The sequence below is a fragment of the Pocillopora damicornis genome, chromosome 5 (assembly GCF_964200805.1).
Source record: "Pocillopora damicornis chromosome 5, jaPocDami1.2, whole genome shotgun sequence".
NCBI classification, from domain to species: domain Eukaryota; kingdom Metazoa; phylum Cnidaria; class Anthozoa; order Scleractinia; family Pocilloporidae; genus Pocillopora; species Pocillopora damicornis.
This window is the reverse complement of record NC_142674.1, coordinates 8,601,039-8,617,245: the sequence shown is the minus strand read 5'-3', so window position 1 is coordinate 8,617,245 and position 16,207 is coordinate 8,601,039. Positions and strand designations below refer to the sequence as shown.

At 38.3% G+C, this 16,207-nt stretch overlaps 3 protein-coding genes across 6 annotated transcripts; 1 reads left to right on the top strand and 2 right to left on the bottom strand.

Moving 5' to 3' along the window:
• Positions 1-979: 979 nt before the first annotated feature.
• On the top strand, positions 980-6,725 carry LOC113671053 (peroxisome assembly protein 26). 3 transcript variants are annotated; one of them, XM_027187261.2, is made up of 8 exons: positions 980-1,204; positions 1,607-1,747; positions 2,207-2,414; positions 3,098-3,136; positions 3,551-3,611; positions 4,352-4,507; positions 4,728-4,829; positions 5,304-5,788. In XM_027187261.2, exons 1-7 carry the CDS (start codon positions 1,035-1,037, stop codon positions 4,808-4,810), a joined length of 858 nt encoding a protein of 285 aa, XP_027043062.2. In that variant the 5' UTR covers positions 980-1,034; the 3' UTR covers positions 4,811-4,829; positions 5,304-5,788. The 3 variants fall into 3 exon arrangements, with proteins under 3 accessions (XP_027043062.2, XP_027043061.2, XP_027043064.2); XM_027187260.2 differs by having other exon boundaries at positions 4,728-5,788; XM_027187263.2 differs by having other exon boundaries at positions 1,000-1,133; positions 4,728-6,725.
• Positions 6,428-10,973, bottom strand: LOC113671054 (uncharacterized). 2 transcript variants are annotated; one of them, XM_089207581.1, is made up of 5 exons: positions 10,732-10,973; positions 9,297-9,540; positions 7,892-8,162; positions 7,259-7,446; positions 6,428-6,956 (listed from the first exon to the last, which is right to left on the bottom strand). In XM_089207581.1, exons 1-5 carry the CDS (start codon positions 10,841-10,843, stop codon positions 6,845-6,847), a joined length of 927 nt encoding a protein of 308 aa, XP_089063707.1. In that variant the 5' UTR covers positions 10,844-10,973; the 3' UTR covers positions 6,428-6,844. The 2 variants fall into 2 exon arrangements, with proteins under 2 accessions (XP_089063707.1, XP_089063708.1); XM_089207582.1 differs by having other exon boundaries at positions 7,254-7,446; positions 10,732-10,972.
• Positions 10,974-12,749: 1,776 nt separating this feature from the next.
• LOC113671055 (uncharacterized) lies at positions 12,750-14,055 on the bottom strand. Its single transcript, XM_027187265.2, has one exon. It carries the CDS (start codon positions 13,991-13,993, stop codon positions 12,938-12,940), a length of 1,056 nt encoding a protein of 351 aa, XP_027043066.2. The 5' UTR covers positions 13,994-14,055; the 3' UTR covers positions 12,750-12,937.
• Between the last annotated feature and the right edge of the window lie 2,152 nt (positions 14,056-16,207).

Sequence of the window (16,207 nt, the reverse complement as noted above, 5' to 3'; positions counted from 1 at the left end):
GTTATTGGGAGTGACAAAGACAGTAACAGAAACAGTGACGATGCTAGTGATGATGACAGCGACAGTGACATTGAATTGACAAAGACATTAAAAGTGACAGTGATAATGACAAAGACCCATGTGTGACTGACATAGACAATAACAATGAGTGTGAGTGACAATGACAGAGACACATTGAGAGTGACAATCGACTGTTATTATGACAGTTACAATGACAGGAATTGCGAGAGTGACCGTCAGGGTGACAGAGTGATACAGAAACAGTGAAGAGATGGAGGCAGTGAGGGTCAGTGAGAGACATTCACATATGTAGTGAAAGTGACAGAGGTAGTGAAAGTGACAGAGGCAATGACAGTGATGGTGACAGCGCGAGTTACAGAGAAAGTGACAGTGATAATCACTGTGACAAGTCAATGAAGCAAAATATTAACTTAAAACAACTCTTTATGGTGGCCAATTTACATCATCAACTCTAAACATTTACGAGTATGGAGGGACGATAAACGTTCTCAAAACGTAACAATTATAGATTAAAAGGAACTGACTCATGCAGATCAAATGAACTCAGCGAATAAAACAAACTTGTTAATAGACAGAACAGAAACAAAACATTTTTACGATAAATTGAGTTCCAGAACTATGTCAGACAACTTCTACGAGACCATCCTTCAAAAGCCATTCGACCTGAAAAATTGTGTAATGCCTAATGACTTATGAAGTGATCGCTCTTTTTCGCGCATGCGATGAGGCACAGCTGCCACAAATACAATTTCTCACGTCCCGCAGAAATTGCCTTTCTTCTTGCTTTTCGTCCTAGAAAATTTGATTGCGCAGCCTTTCACAGGTTAACACATCGACTTTACTTAATCGCCATTTTCCACTGAACATTTTTTATCAATTAAATTGCTATTGTCCCACATTTCCCTATCGTGAGCTGACGGGACTGCCCCTGTTTGCTCCGTCGTTCCCAGGCCGCCGCATAAGCTATGAGCGAGGGGTATGGGATTCAATAGTAATTTTCTGACTTCATCCGGATGGATATCTCTTGCCAGGGCATTGATTACGATATTTCTCAGCTGTTGCACAGAGCGAAGTCACTCTTAGTTCTTCGTCGGTTTGATGATGTGTTGGAGGTATGCACGGGAGCCTTTGAACTTGTCTCGAAGAGGAGAGATGACTCTCACCTGTCCAACGATTTATTCAGGTTTGAGCGTAACTAAAAGATATATAGCCAATATCAAGGCCAGCTGAGATTCGTCTTAAATGAAAGTCGTAAATGTGGTTGGGTTTTCAACGGTAAAATTTCGTAGCAATCAAAGTTGATCCTCAAGGAAACAAATTATTATTTAAAATAAGAGAGATCGAATGGAATATGATTGTTCCTTCTGGGGATGACAGACCACCAGTGACTTACTTTCAACCATACAATTCTTGTAATGTTATTTCAGAGAATTCAGTATTGGATCAATTAATTATACTCTCTTGAACTGAATGCAAATCTTATTTTAAATACAGATGTGGTAATACCAGTTTGATGATAATTTACAGGAACATTGGATAATATCGTTCCATTGAGTGTAGAATTTTGCTATTTTACCACATGTAGGAATTCAGATCAATGGACACATTTTGCAGTTATTGGAATTCAAGCCTTTGCAGAAATAAACCAGTGTCAAAAAGCTGTTACATTCACCACTAAAGCATTTGAACATTTTAGAAAGTTTCCAACAGAAGCCTTGGAATTGTGGCAAGTTTAATAGTGATCTAGTTTTAATTGATCATGTAACTACATTTGAACAATATATAAATGTTATTTGCCGGCTGGGAGGTCTGTATCAGAAAAAACTGTGCCCAAGGTCTTGAGTACCACTTGAGGCCTACAGCCTCGGGCAGAAAAACAAGATATATTTATGAAAAATAGTAATGAAGGTAAGGATGTATTCAGTGATATCCAAGGAATATTTGGGATGGATTACATAGGTGTTCTCCTAATTGAATTTCAGACATTGCAATAAATCAGGAGCTCTTAAAAATGGTTGTTAAAGTTAACAATTGTGACCTCTCTCTAGTTCTGAAGTTATTAAAATGAATTTAATTTTGGAGTGTTTTACCTTGAAACATATGGAATTAATTGTTATTTTATTATTTTTTCAGCAAGGGGCTCAACACTTTGTTTCCCAAGAGCTAAATTTTGTATTCTTTGCAGTGTGTGTCTTCTTCTGAAAGCATCAAAGTACAAGGAGGCTGGGAAACTTGTTCAGGATTGGCTTTCTTGTGAAGATAATTTCTCTCAAGTTAAATATGTGAAAATAGCAGAAGTTTATGTCAAACATATTCTCTTTCCCCAACAATTGCATGAGGAGATAAAATGTTTTCTGGAGACCAATCAAGTCATTCCTTCCAGTGAGAAACAGGTTAGAAGTATAGTAAGTTGGCATTGTGGATAACGAGGATGGTATAGAACTGAAAGGGCTCACCTCCCCCCACTGTGGCATGGGTTGGATTCCCAGACCTGGTGTTACATGTGGGTTGAGTTTTGATTGGTCCTTTTCCTTGATCTTAGGGGTTTTCTCTGGGTTTTCCACTTTTCTTCCCTCCACAAAAACCAATATTACAAATTTCAGTTCAATTTGGGATCAGAGGACAAGAAGAGACACCTCATAGAATGTCCGCTGCTTAATCCCATTATTACTATTTATTATTATTACTTTAGAACCTTAACACCTTTTAGGAAAATAACTATCTCTTGAAAACACTCTGAGTGAAAGTACTCTCTTATGATACTAAAAAGACTTAAAACAGCCTGACAAAGCTCAAACTCAAGTTCATAATGAAACATTTTTCTTGAAACTGTGGCTACCCAAACTGTTAATAGATTTAAAAAGAGAAATGTGTCTAATTCTTAAAACCATCAATGCAATTTTCAGGTTCCTAGCTACATTTATAATAGTCAAATGGAAAAACCTAGAGAAAAAACCTTCACTTTTCTTACTATTCTGCAACATTTTTGGCTTATTAGATCTTTCTCCCCTGTGAGATTCCCAAGCATCTTTTGGACACCCTCAATATTGTAAATAGTTTTACATTTCTCTTCCAGGTACTTTTCCAGTTCACAAAACCTTTTGCTGATGAGAAGGTATTTTATGATTGACTTCACGATATAATTAGTATTTAAATAAGTAAAATATCACATTAGAGAAATTTTTTTGGCAGGGGTTCTCCACTGTTGCTGTTTCACTCTATCGTCAGAATGAAGTTACAGTTTCCATTTTTCTGTACTTGTATCCTCTTTCAGGATGCTCTTACAGTTGACCCAATCAACCTAAAAGCTCTTTTATTTATAAGCAATTAAAAGGTCTGCTCTCTTTACCCATCCATGCAAATATCATCAATTTTAGCTGAAACTCATTTTAAGTATTTTGACAAAGTAAATGACCACTGTTGAACCAAAACTATAAAAAAAATGTATATAACACTACAAATTTAGACTCTGTGCGTTCATCTATGAAAGCTTACTTTTTGACTTTTTGTCATTATCTTTGGATGTTAGGTTGAAAGGTGTAACATGTCACATGAGCTAACAGCCCCTGCTCAACTTCCAGCAGAACATGTTAAGTACACTTAGTAACTTACTATTAATGTTTCAAGGGATCACCTAATTGTGCAGCCACAGTAATGGCTCTTGTAACATTTTTGTTCTGTAGTATGTGCTATTTTTGTAGGCTTCAGAACCACCGTATGATGCAACAAAATTAACATAGGGGTGTGAGCCAAACATAAGCATTCAAAGCCCTGAAATATTGGTGGAAGATACCGGTCGGTCATGAACTGTCTTCAAATTTTCATAGTTGCCTTGAGAACTATGCTTTTCAGGCCAACTGTACATTTTTCAAACTGTATTTCAGCCTCAGGTCATATGCTCCAATTTGCCAGCCATTGGAATGGATTTATTTCATAAAAAGCTGTGACAATTGATTTTATTACAGAAGAACTCTATAATATATCTGAGAATGCCTTAAACCATACACTTGCTGAAGTGATTAACATTTAACTTCTCCCCACGATATTCATACATTATCCTTCAAAAAGATAACGAGAATACTCAAACTTATCAGGTAGAAGTTATAATCATAGTCTGACACCAAATTCTTCTAACTGACTTACAATGAAATTTTTAGCAGTTATGGGGAGAATTAACAATTACGTCTTGAGAGTTGAAAGGTTAATGCAAAGAACTGATTGCCATGGATTTAAAGTTGTAGACCTAATAGAATGAAATAACTACAGTTTTCCGTTCTTAATGTGTTCAAATTTTAGTATGTTTTTTTTTTTCCATTTTTCATTTCGGTAGGTGTTGCCAATAGATGGCTAAGAGTGAGGGCAGTCGTACAAAAGCTTCAGAGCCTGTACCGGATCGTCCTCTTCCATCAGAAAACGAGGATTCTTGTGAGAATGATTATCCTTGTGTTTTTCATTTACTGCTTCATCTCAGCAAGTAGTTATCAAGGTAACTTTTCATCGGAAAGTTGTCTTTTTGTTACTGTTCTGGAATACTAACCCCTTGTAGGAAGTCCTTTTTCAGGGTTAATTCTCCTTAACGCCTCGTTAGCATTTTCCTATTCGCGTTAATTTTCGTTTAATTTTCATCCTTTTCATTCTCGGAAAAAAATTATGATACATTACTTGAGTGCACCGTGAAATCTTGCTCCTAATTTTGCTTTCAACAGGAGTGAACAAAGGTTCAGGAATATTCAGTCTGTGGCTTGCTGTGTTAAACGCTTGGAGAGCATTGATTAGTCCTACTAAGTGATAAAACCCAACACTAGCAGGTATGAACTCGGGCGGAGACGAACGAGACGTACTTATGGACGTAAAACTCCAAGAGTGAAGAGAAAAAGTAGAGACTGAAGAACAAACTGACCAAACTGAAGTGCCTGAGCTTCATATGCTGCTTACACAAATATCTTTTAAAATCGATCAAAAGAAAGGCGAGTACCATGAGCCATCCATCTGAGGAAAATTGCTAAGGAATGCTGAGAGATATCGGATAATTTTTATTCAAGACGAGTGAGAAATCTCAAATCAATTGCAACGAACAAGGAAGAATTATCTCTCTTACAATCTGAACAAGAGCTGAAGTGGCTACAAATTGGAGCAGAATGTTTGAGGTTTAAATACATAAGGAAAGCAATGTTTGAAGTAGAGTTTAACTTATGTTAGTTTAGCTTAGATTAACAAAAGGAATGTGACAATACTCTAGCTATTCTTCGGTGAAACTGTGTGTTGGTTTTCGTGCTTTGTAGGTGTCATGAGCATCCAAGAAAATAAAGAACCATGATACATTAACAGACCCCGAGTGTGAAGAAAGGCGCGCAGCAAACAACAACAAAAGCGTTAAAACGAGATAATACAGCGATCAATACTGTCTAATGAAACATTAAATCGAACTCTATGTGAACACTGACGAGCTCGTGATAAGTAACTCACGGTGATAAATGTTAAACAAACAGTTCGTTAAGGAAACTGTAACGGCTTCAGGCAGTCGAGTTTTCTAAAAGATGTTTGTTGCATCTGCGCTTAAAACAAGACTAATGCTAGGTGTTTCTTCTCTTGGAAGACTACGGATGTTGCGATGAGATATTTATCTCAGTCTTACAGACACTTCATGTTGTTACGTTTCATTGGCTAGGGATGATGTAAGTCAAAGGCTAAAGTTCATTCCCAATGTGAGTCGGTTTTCTGTTGTCATTAATAAAAGAAAAAATAAACGAAAAAACATATCTTAAAACCATTCGGTGTCTGTGGGTAAGGATTTTTTAACATTTTCGAGCGTGATTGGTTGTAACTAGCCCGATTTGAGCACTAATAGGACAGTGTACTTGTCATGCTTGTAACTAGACAGTGCAATAGGACAGTTGAACTATCATGCCTGTGTAAGTGGACAGCGAGCGTCATGATCGAGCTGTTGTCGCGCATTTCGCCGAATTAACAATTGTCTTTTTTCATGTGGAAAAGTATAACCGATATCTAGTTTAATTCTCAAATTTCGTCATAGCTTTAATTAATTGGTAACAAGACTTCGTGTCGTCCCATTCTGTCTGGGGTCATACTCGTGAATAAGAAATCACACCTCCTCCTCGAGGTCGTTCGATTTTGTAATCACTTGTATAATGACAGACTGAATTGGACTCCACTCAGTCCCAGTACCATTTTTAATAGATCTGTCTAATGCGAGTTTGTATGGAAGTAGTCTGTTAGGACGTCAACTGAAGTATTCATGATGAGTAGTGGTTTTAGTGCAGTAAGTAAAGAGCTTGTAAATCATATAAATTCCCCAGATTTTTACCCATTTTACAAGTAAACTCCAAATTTTTAAAGAGCTTGCAAAACAGGTTACGACATCGAATGAAATTACGACGCACGGGTATTCAGAAATAGTGTTTATTTACCGTTGGCTTCAAAACAGTATACGTGCAGTATACGTCTGAGTAATGTTAAATTCTTTGTTCATCTGTTTCCCATCGGGAGTCGTCAAGTAATTGGAATGGAATAGATTAACAGATTACAGAAAGTTTACTCTTTGGCATTGTATTCAAATGCTCCAAATATTTTCATTGTGGAAACAAGAATCAAGAGCTTTTAAAACTTATATGTAGTATCGAGTTTTAGGGTTCATATAAATGAAACAAAACTTTTGAAGAAAAGAAAGAAATAGAGGAAATAAACGTTACGAATCATTTTCACTCTGATTAGAAAGCTAAACGTATATAGTGATCTTAAAAGTTATTTGTAGAGTCACGTTTCAGGGTTCGTGTATTAGTGGGAAAATGAAAAAAAAAAGTCTTTAAAACACGTAGAAATGACAGAAGGTTAGTAAACGTTGCAAAGATCCTTCATGAAACGTTAAAAAGGGGAATGAGATTTCCAGTGATCCAGAATTGAAAGTTGAACCAGGCCTAAAAGAAAAAAAGAATCACAAGTTAATAGGTTTCTTTACTCGGTTGTGACCGTCACAGACTAACTAACATCGGTTTTATTAGAATTTGGGACAAAATAAGATACGAATGACACTGAGCTTACGAATGGAGATCGTCTTGTAGCCATAGCGTTACTTTCTCTTTAGCTAGTGAGGCTGTTGATGGTTTTGCCCTCATTTATGTTCTGTGTGAGCTTCTTGTGTAAAAGTTGATGATGTTTGGTAAAATTTCCTTTCCTGGTGAACAGGAGAGGTTATTACGTCAGTATTAACATACCTTACCGTGAGAGGTCAGACTTAACAGCTTTGCTGCTAAAGTCTTTTTGGATCGATTCTTTCGGCTCTTCTCCTTCAGTATGTACAATCTGAGCATACTTAGCAGGAGCATTCGCAAAGACATACTGTGCTGACTGAAGGTCTTCTCCGAACGAGCTCTTACGTCGAGACTTGGAAGTGGCAACACGAACACACTGTATAGAAAATTATAGCCCGACTGTCAGTATGTTTCTAACTCAGAAACGCAACGAGTGCTCGAACTCTCTTAGGTATGATAGTTGGGAAGGGAGAAGGCTTAGATTAAGACTGCCGACCAATCTATGCAGAAAAATTATATTTTCTAATAAACGAAAGGCAAACCTTGTATCGCCAGTAGGCAGTGCTCATCAGGGCGGCACAATTGGTGTCAGCTTGAAGCACTGCGATGTGTTAATGACAAGACTACCTGACAATTTATCTTTCTTACATGGATTTTACCAAAAAAGTACTCAAACGACGTTACTTTATGAAGGTGCTAAACCTACATGCCCATTGGTTAGTAAGATGATGCGCACATTATATAACGAGGTCACCCTTTCAGTAATTCCTATATTCATTTTTAACTCTGATGGACTCCTCTTTCGGAGTCTTTGTACATACCGATCTAGTATGTAAAGCCTCAGAGTTCTTTTTCCTTGTTTCGATGCTTGGAGAAATGATGGAGCGAGCTATAGCCAGTTCTTCCTTCTCGGTGCATACCCCTTGGTCCTTGCTAAGGGCTTTGAGAACTTTTCGATTTTCCCGTGATTTTTGTTTGCCAACTTTAACTCGGGCCTCTTTAAGGGCGGATTGGTTGGAAGAAACTTGTTGGCCAATCTTTTCACCCTTTATATACCTTTCAAGTTTTCCAACGACTGCTGTGCACCAAGATCTGCCAACATGTTTACCAATGGTTTATTTTTTTTAGTAATTAGCTACTCGTGCTGTTGAAATGAACTTATTTCTTTTGTGGACTTTCCATTTACTATATATGGCTTTCGCAACAATAATTGAAATCGCATACAGTGTTTCAAATTAATTGAACTTCTGTTTTGAAGTGATCGACATATCTCCACAAGACTTCATTGTTCATTCTTTCTCCTTTTCTATTTCATCTCAAAAGGCGAGTTTGCCGGCTCCAGATAACATGTGACTATTATTTCCGCTGTTCAGATCTATACATAGAAATTTACTAATCACCGCTTTTCGAGATTTCAGAGAGTTTCCATACTTTTTTGAGAACAGTCTCCCAACGTGCTGAAAACTCGATCATACAGCGTTTTACCTATAAAGCAGTGGAACAGTTTGCCCGCCACCCTAACCACAGCCCCAAGTCTTAATGTTTTTGAGAGCGGGGTCTCAAATCCGAATCCGAGCATATAAGCCTTGTAGAGAGGGAATGCTTGTAATATGGTAAATGTAAATGTAAATGGACAACTAAGTTACTTGGCCGTAAATGCAAAACAGTACATGCGGTTCTCCGACAGCTGCTGCTCTGATTTTCGCTGTAAATCATTGTGTTGAAATTGCCCTTTCGCAAGACTACTAACTGCGCAAACATCTCGCCAAGAGTTGTTAAATAGAAAAGTAAAGGATGGTTTTGCGTGTCAAAGGAGAAATCAGGTTGCTTTCCAGGATTCAAAATGGCAACGTCTATTGTCGAAGACAATTTTTTAAAGTTTTGGTTATTTTTGGTCTCACCCTTCAAACGCAGTCAGTTTCATAGGATCATATCTCCTTTTTACCGGGGGAGATGAACACTGATCGGTCTCTGATACGTACTTCTCCTTTAACCCTTTACATTCTTACATTAGTATGCATAATCCTCATACTTTTCTCGATACATTTCCTTAGGTGCTGAAAAGGAGAATTTGTGTAACAATCAGGAGCTTCTTTAGTTTCCTTTTTTTCTGGTGACCTTCATGTTCGATTCAGGGGTGATATTGTAGGGACAGAGTAAATGATTCCGTGACAAGTAGCTGATGCGAGCTAAATTATAATGAATACTTCACTCGCTCGTCTTTACCTGCGAAAAAAGACCAGGGCCACAGCTGCCGCGACTACAAAAATAACCACCACCAACCATAGAGCTCCACCCCCGCCACTTTCAGTTGCGGCCTCGTGCTTGGACTTCGCTGTGTGAACCGTTGATACGAGATTCTTTTTAGGAGTGTTAGGAACATTCAATGAACCTGAACCTGCACCTGAACCATCACGTCTACTTTCACTGCTCCAATCCTCGTCATCGACAGGATAGTTTTCATCCCAATCTGATAAATACATAGATGATATAAAGAGAGGTAACATTGACCGGTGCTATAATTAAGCTAGTTTAAAGCACTTTACCTCATGTGTTTCACTTCTGAATGATACCTAGACACATCGAACAACCTTTAATAAAGCTAACGTTTCGCATTTACCGTGCCAGAATCGAAGTTAATCGTATTCGATAATGCACATTAGAGGTGTGTTGTTAAAAATCTTGTTACAGCAGCTCCATTTAAAAAATCATTTTCATCGAGTCATAACCTTCAGGATCTCTCAGTTTGAAAAAATTATGTGAAACCTTCATTCAATCAAAACGCGATTAGTTACGGAGGACTGGAATATGAAAACCACCTCCAAACACGGCTTCCATTAAGCACTTTAAAATTCTGTTCACTGGCAGCTGCACGCTTGAAGTTGTCGTGTGCTGAACGCTATCATAACAAATCTTACTTTGAGAAACAAATGCAGCCGGCCTTTACTTCTGAAAATAAAATACCGATTTACATCAATTTCCAATCAAATGAGCCGATAGCACACCACTGACTATAAAACAAAATTGATACCATGATCTGTAAGGGGAAAGTGACTGATCTCTTGAAAAGCGGAGGAGTGAGTTGCAATTTATTTCCTTTTCCGTGGTTCAAAATGCAAAAAGATTGGAAAACCAAAGGCCGGTGGAAAAAACTTAAATAAAAAACTGTGCATGATTACCCTCGTTATGTCTGGAACATAACTGAAGAACCCTATGATTTCACGACCTTTGACGTGCTAAAATTTAGTGAAATGCGAGAAAAAATATCTCGTTTATATCGAACAATCCGAAACCTATGTAGTATTGACCTGTGGTTTCTATTGTTTAGTAAAGCAAAAAAAAAATAAAAAAATAATAATAATAATAATCACGGGCGCGCGCGGCTTGTGCTGGCATGAGGAAATAGCTTAGGCGTTGCTTATCAATCAGGGATCAGGGATTAAACATCACCTCAATTATGTCATGAAATAATTGTGGCTTTAAACAAACTGAGTCAACCAACCCGTTCGCATTTTTCTAATGCATAAACAATTGGATGCGAGCAATGTTTGCTAATTTCGGCGTGCCTAGTGGTTCGGTCTGTTGATAAAAGTCTCTGTAACGGGCTATTAATCCGATACAGTACTTAACAATGGCGCTTCCGACACCTTACGTTTCGTACCTTGTATTGGCCGACACTCTACACCTTCGTTTAGAATTAACAACAGAAGCAGTGCTCTGCAGCTGAGTGCTAGAAAAGGCTTCATAGTGAAACCTTGACAGCGACGAAACATTCGTCTCTGACACTCTGTTGTACCATGCGTGATTATGACGTAGATAATTATGATGGAAGATGATTAATGATGGTAATTGAACTGACTGGAGTGCAATTTGGGCTGAAATCATACGCGTGATTTCAGACTAAAATTGTACGACACGAGATTCAATTATCACTTTATTACATTCATTTTGAAATCGCCCAAATACAGGCCTTGGTCAGTTCAAATATTTTATTGATGCAGTACTAAGCCAGTTTGAAATTAAATTGATCCATTTTTTTTTTGGGGGGGGGGGGGGAAGTAAGAGTTTTGGAAACAAAGGTTGCAAAATTTGCCAATGATACTCTTTGTCTTTCATTTTCCTGCAATTTGATTGGTTACTTTGAACAAGCCTTGATATCTGATTGGTTGTTTCATTTTTAGTGTAGCTTCCTCATTGGCTGGGAAAAAGATGCGATTTAAAGCAAAAAATGGTGCGATTCGTGAATAAATCGCACCAAATAGAGCCAATCAGATTGCAGGGACCACCAGTGATTTCAAAATGGGTGTAACAAATATTGTTACTAGTTCTCTCCTCATCAGTTAAAAACGCAAGACCAAAGAAAAAGAAGAAAATAAAGGGCAAAACATGTTAAACGTTAAGCAAACATAAATAAGGTTTGAAGTCAAGGGCAACAATAAATCACGTTAAATGATTTTCCGGAAGAAATTACTCCTGAGAAAAAGAGTCTTCAATAACAGGAACTAATTCATCATCAGAACTAAGCGAGGGCGTAGTTTGTCAGTCGAACGCAATGAGTCTGAACCGTGAAACTAAGTTTTTCTGTGAGCTTATTGGCTGTGGGACTCAGGGAGTGTGCGCTGGTTATGTTTGGTCTTTCTTATCCACTCTATTTGTTTTACCGAACGGTTTCAAGTGTTTTTTTTTTCAAAGGTGTAACAATTTATGTATGGCTCTTGTTTCAGCCAATTAGACCAACAAGTTAACTCGCACTTTTTTAAATTTCGCATGTCGTTGATAAGCCAATTTCTCTCGGCGTCACTCCCGATAGCTTTATCTCTCAGAGGTTCAAGTTAGCAATGAGCCTCTCAACTCTATATATGAAACCCAAGGCTCAGTTTATCCAACCAGTGATACTTTAAAAGACTCTTTCTAATCTCTTTATAGAGGATAATGTTTCGTTGTTGTTCTATTCGGCTGAATTGAAGTCTCCTCATTAGCACCACAAGAAACATATTCAAACAACAGTGTAGGGATTGATTAATGTGACTGCCTATCAATTAACCGATGCCGGACACGGGGCCTCTGCTGTTGTGTGGTAGTATCTCACGTTTCGCTTTTCATTCAAGGTAGGGGGCGGGTTAGCCTCATTTCAGGCGAGGCTACACTTCGGCTACATCTCCACTTGGAAAAGTTTTCTTTTTCGCCCTTGACAGACTACCCATGTGAGCACACAGAAGGGGCTTGTTACACTTGAAATATCAAACATCGAAACAAAAGCGACTCGAGACCTTGAGCGTAAGGTGGGTGACCCTCTCTTCATTTCATTTTGTTGTGAACTTAATGGCCAAAGAAGATGAAATCGAGCTCATTTGTGTCACCGTGCGACATATGAGTCAGTTCAGCCACACGAATCTGACGTGGCGCGGGAATTGATCATGTTGAAATATTTCTCTCTCTGTTCAGACTTACTAGCTAATTATACGGCGCCAGCTTGTAATACGCATTCAATAACTATGATTTAAAATCAGGGATTTTGAAACACAGTGGGTAAGAACGTAAATACGAAATTTCGCTGAAGAGAGTTAGTACTCGCGATCACGCTACGCGGTCGAGACCGAAAGATGACAAAGTCCATGTAGTTATTTTCAAGTGAACGGCGTCTTGACAGAAAATCGCGGGCTGACGTGACTCACATACTTTGCATACATAGTTTTATTTTTCCCGCCACTCAGGCGTAAGCCTTAGTACATGTCATGCTTTTGCTTTCATTTCCATACTTCTTAACACTTGTTAATGAGCTAAGTTGATATTCGGTCCTACACGATATCGTTACTGACAAGTCATAAGTACGCTATGTTTGAGTCAAAAACAGTTTGGAGATGGGATCACAGAATCAAGATGCGATGTTTTACGGCGAGGTCAGCGGCTTCCTTCACTTTGGTCTCTAGTACAAGCTGAGCTCTCTCAGAGAACGGAATAAACACATTATACTGCTTGAAACTGGACATCTTGTCGACAGCTTCCCGTCCAGCTTCAATGTGTTGAACGACTTCTTGGTTCCAGACCAAAGCTTGCCCTGTTATGATTGAATTGGCTTCATTTTCATAATAGGCCCCGCCAAAAAACACACCCACTAGGATCCACTTCTCCCCGACACGCTGAATTACAGGGCAACCCGATGCTCCGCTATCAAAGGAAAACGCAAAGTTGATCACTTTTAGATCCATATGTTTGTACACTTCATACGTTTCGATGTCGTATGCAAATTTCTTGCGGTCATTTTGTCCACTGCCAAAATGAATAATTGTTAGTGGATCCGTGGATTTCAAGCTGAATTGCTCATCTCCGGTGGGAGTGAATGTTTTTTCCAACAACGAGGTAAAATTGAACAAATCGGACTGCTCAAGGAGTTGCTGCTCGTCTATTTCCCATTCTTCCAGATCATCTTTTTTCCTCCCGTAAGTGTACTGAAAGCCAAGTTTGACCAATACGATATCTCGGTTATGATAATCAGGCCTTCGACCTGCGGGAAGCAAGCGGTGAACTATTGCTCTTCGGGGCCTCGCTTCAAATGAAATTTCAGTTCCTGGCGGGAAGAAAACGAATCTTGCAAAGTTAACTTTATCACGATTTCGAAGAACGTGAGCAGCAGTGAGAATCCATCCATCACCAAAATGAAAACCAGTTCCAGTGTAGTTAGGGCCATTCTCTTGAGCGACTTCGATTCGACATATACCCGAGCCAAACTGCTGGAGTTTGCTCAGCGTTTCGTTTAAATTCGTGGTCTTTACGAGCCGACTTCGATAGTTGTCATCGACTGCAAGCGTTGAAATGGTCTTCCTTTTCAACTTTTCTCCACCTTCGATGAGCTTTTGGATTTCTTCTTCATACAGAAACTTTCGGCCTCGCGAATAACGCCTGTTGATAAAGCCACAAGACATGGCGGCGAGAATGAGCTCATTACAATTCTAACACTTTGACAGACCAGAATTTAAACAGAACTAAAATGAAAAGCTTCAAACAGCTGCACACCTGTTGTCTTGGCGACGTCAATTTTTTGCAGACATTTTTATTTGCGGGTACAGATCTCGAAGCGTAACTCTGATAGTGTTTGTGAATGAACGATAGCATATCGCTGTTAAATGTTTTTTTAGGATTTAAAAAACCCAGGGTTACAATTGTAAGGATGTCGCGGAGAGAAAAGATATACCTTTGAATTCATCAACTAAAAGCATTAAGTAAAGTGATTGTCTTTGTGGGGACAAAAGGTTACTATTCATATGCAAATACATGCTGAAAATTTTAGTTTCCCAACGCTTTTTCTCTGACAGTTTGTCAAAACTGACTGGATTTTCAAATTCATTTGCGTCATGTTTACTTTACCCATTGTTTATGTTATTTGAAAATATGCTAAACGACAAAATTTTTTCAAGCCTGGAAACGATGTTAATTACTTAATAGAAACCTTTCCCTTGAACACCGCAATTTAGCGCCCAGTGAGGTGCTGTAAAGGAGAGGATAACAATGATATAATACGGCTCCTTGTGGATAATGAATCGGAACTGTTTTTGTTTTGTTAGCCATTCGGGTGGCTGTGATATTTGGTTGCTAATCTTTCTACCCTTTTTTCTCTTTTATTCCTTTCCAGTATTGGTCCAGTGTAGTTAATTACTGGCTTGGATGATTGTTCGCCTGTCAGTCCATCAAACCTCTTTGCTAAATTCTGTAATATATATATAATTAAATTCACAATTTTTAATTTGGTTTTCAAGTGAATTAGCATTATTTATAATTGCACGGTCTAAATTCAGCAATCGGCTCCGTCTTCTTGTCTGTAGTCTACGGGGTTCTTCATGATATCGTTAGTTGTATCATGACCTATCATGTCAACCAAGAAAGCCTTCTTTTGTATTAAGGTGTTAGGTTAGAATACAGTGAAGTCCCATCAGGATTATAACGAACCTAAGACATCTCGAACTTCTCCAAAAGCATTCTTTAGACTTACGGCACAATATCACTTGTTCTACCCTTTTCTTTCAAGCCCTTAAGATAACTGTAGTTCTCTCATGTCTTTTCACAATGTCAAACTTGATTCAAATCATCTACATGGATTTCATGGTGTAGAGCCCGAGGCATCTGAACGTTGATTATTGATGTCCCCATTTCACTGGGCTCTGCTGCACCCTTCTGGGACATTATATGCACAAAAGAAAAACAAGCGTGAGTTAAGCCCATTTTTTCGCAGGACTTGTGGGTGAGGCTCGTGACTCTGCTATGGCATGCTATACACCGTCAACTGAGGTAAAATTTAAAAAAATCATGTTTCCTGTTTTTTTTTCTTTAATATTTTGTTCAATTTCGATTAAATTTAACAGAAATTAGACGTGATGTTGTCGCGAGGACAGAGTAATAATTGCTCATTTTTTTTTTTCCTGAGGGAAAACGTCAACGAATTATGAAATCTGATTGGTTCTTAGCGCGATCTGCATTATCCTATCTCTACCTACGGGCACGGTAACACTTTCTCCAGACGCCGAGTACATCCCTAGCTTCGTTACCATTATTTATAAATGCATATTGCTCGTGACCTCAAGCCGATAAAAACCTTAATAATTATTTCATCACTCACCTAAATCACTTTGGAAATTGGTTTTTGAATTGAGTTTTTGATTGCGGACATCAAGCGATGAAAGGAAGTTTCAAAGTGAAAAGTGCACTCCAAAGGATTAACGTCCTACAACAGCCACAAATAGCGGCCTCTGAAGCGGAAAGGGTACATGTGTTTTATGCGTGGAAAATATTAGCAAAAATTTAAGAACGAAAACTTCCGGCCGCATCAGTGTTATCTTCAGCGTTATTCTGGAGTATCATCGACGATCTTTGCAAGATCTCTAAAACTTAAAGAGGACTGCGAAATGCTATGATTGGTCCAAAAAGTTAAAGCATTTTAAATGGTTTAACTAGCAATAAATGATCTTACTAAAGAAAATGGTCTGCCTTGTAGAAATGGTTGAACCAGAAAAAATGGTCCTGCTTGTTAAAATAGTCCAAGTTGTTAAAATGAGTCAACTAGATAAAAGGGTCCAAGAACTCGAAATGGTCTAACTAGAAAAAGTGGTCCAACTATTAAAAATAAAACCATCCGTAACACGTAA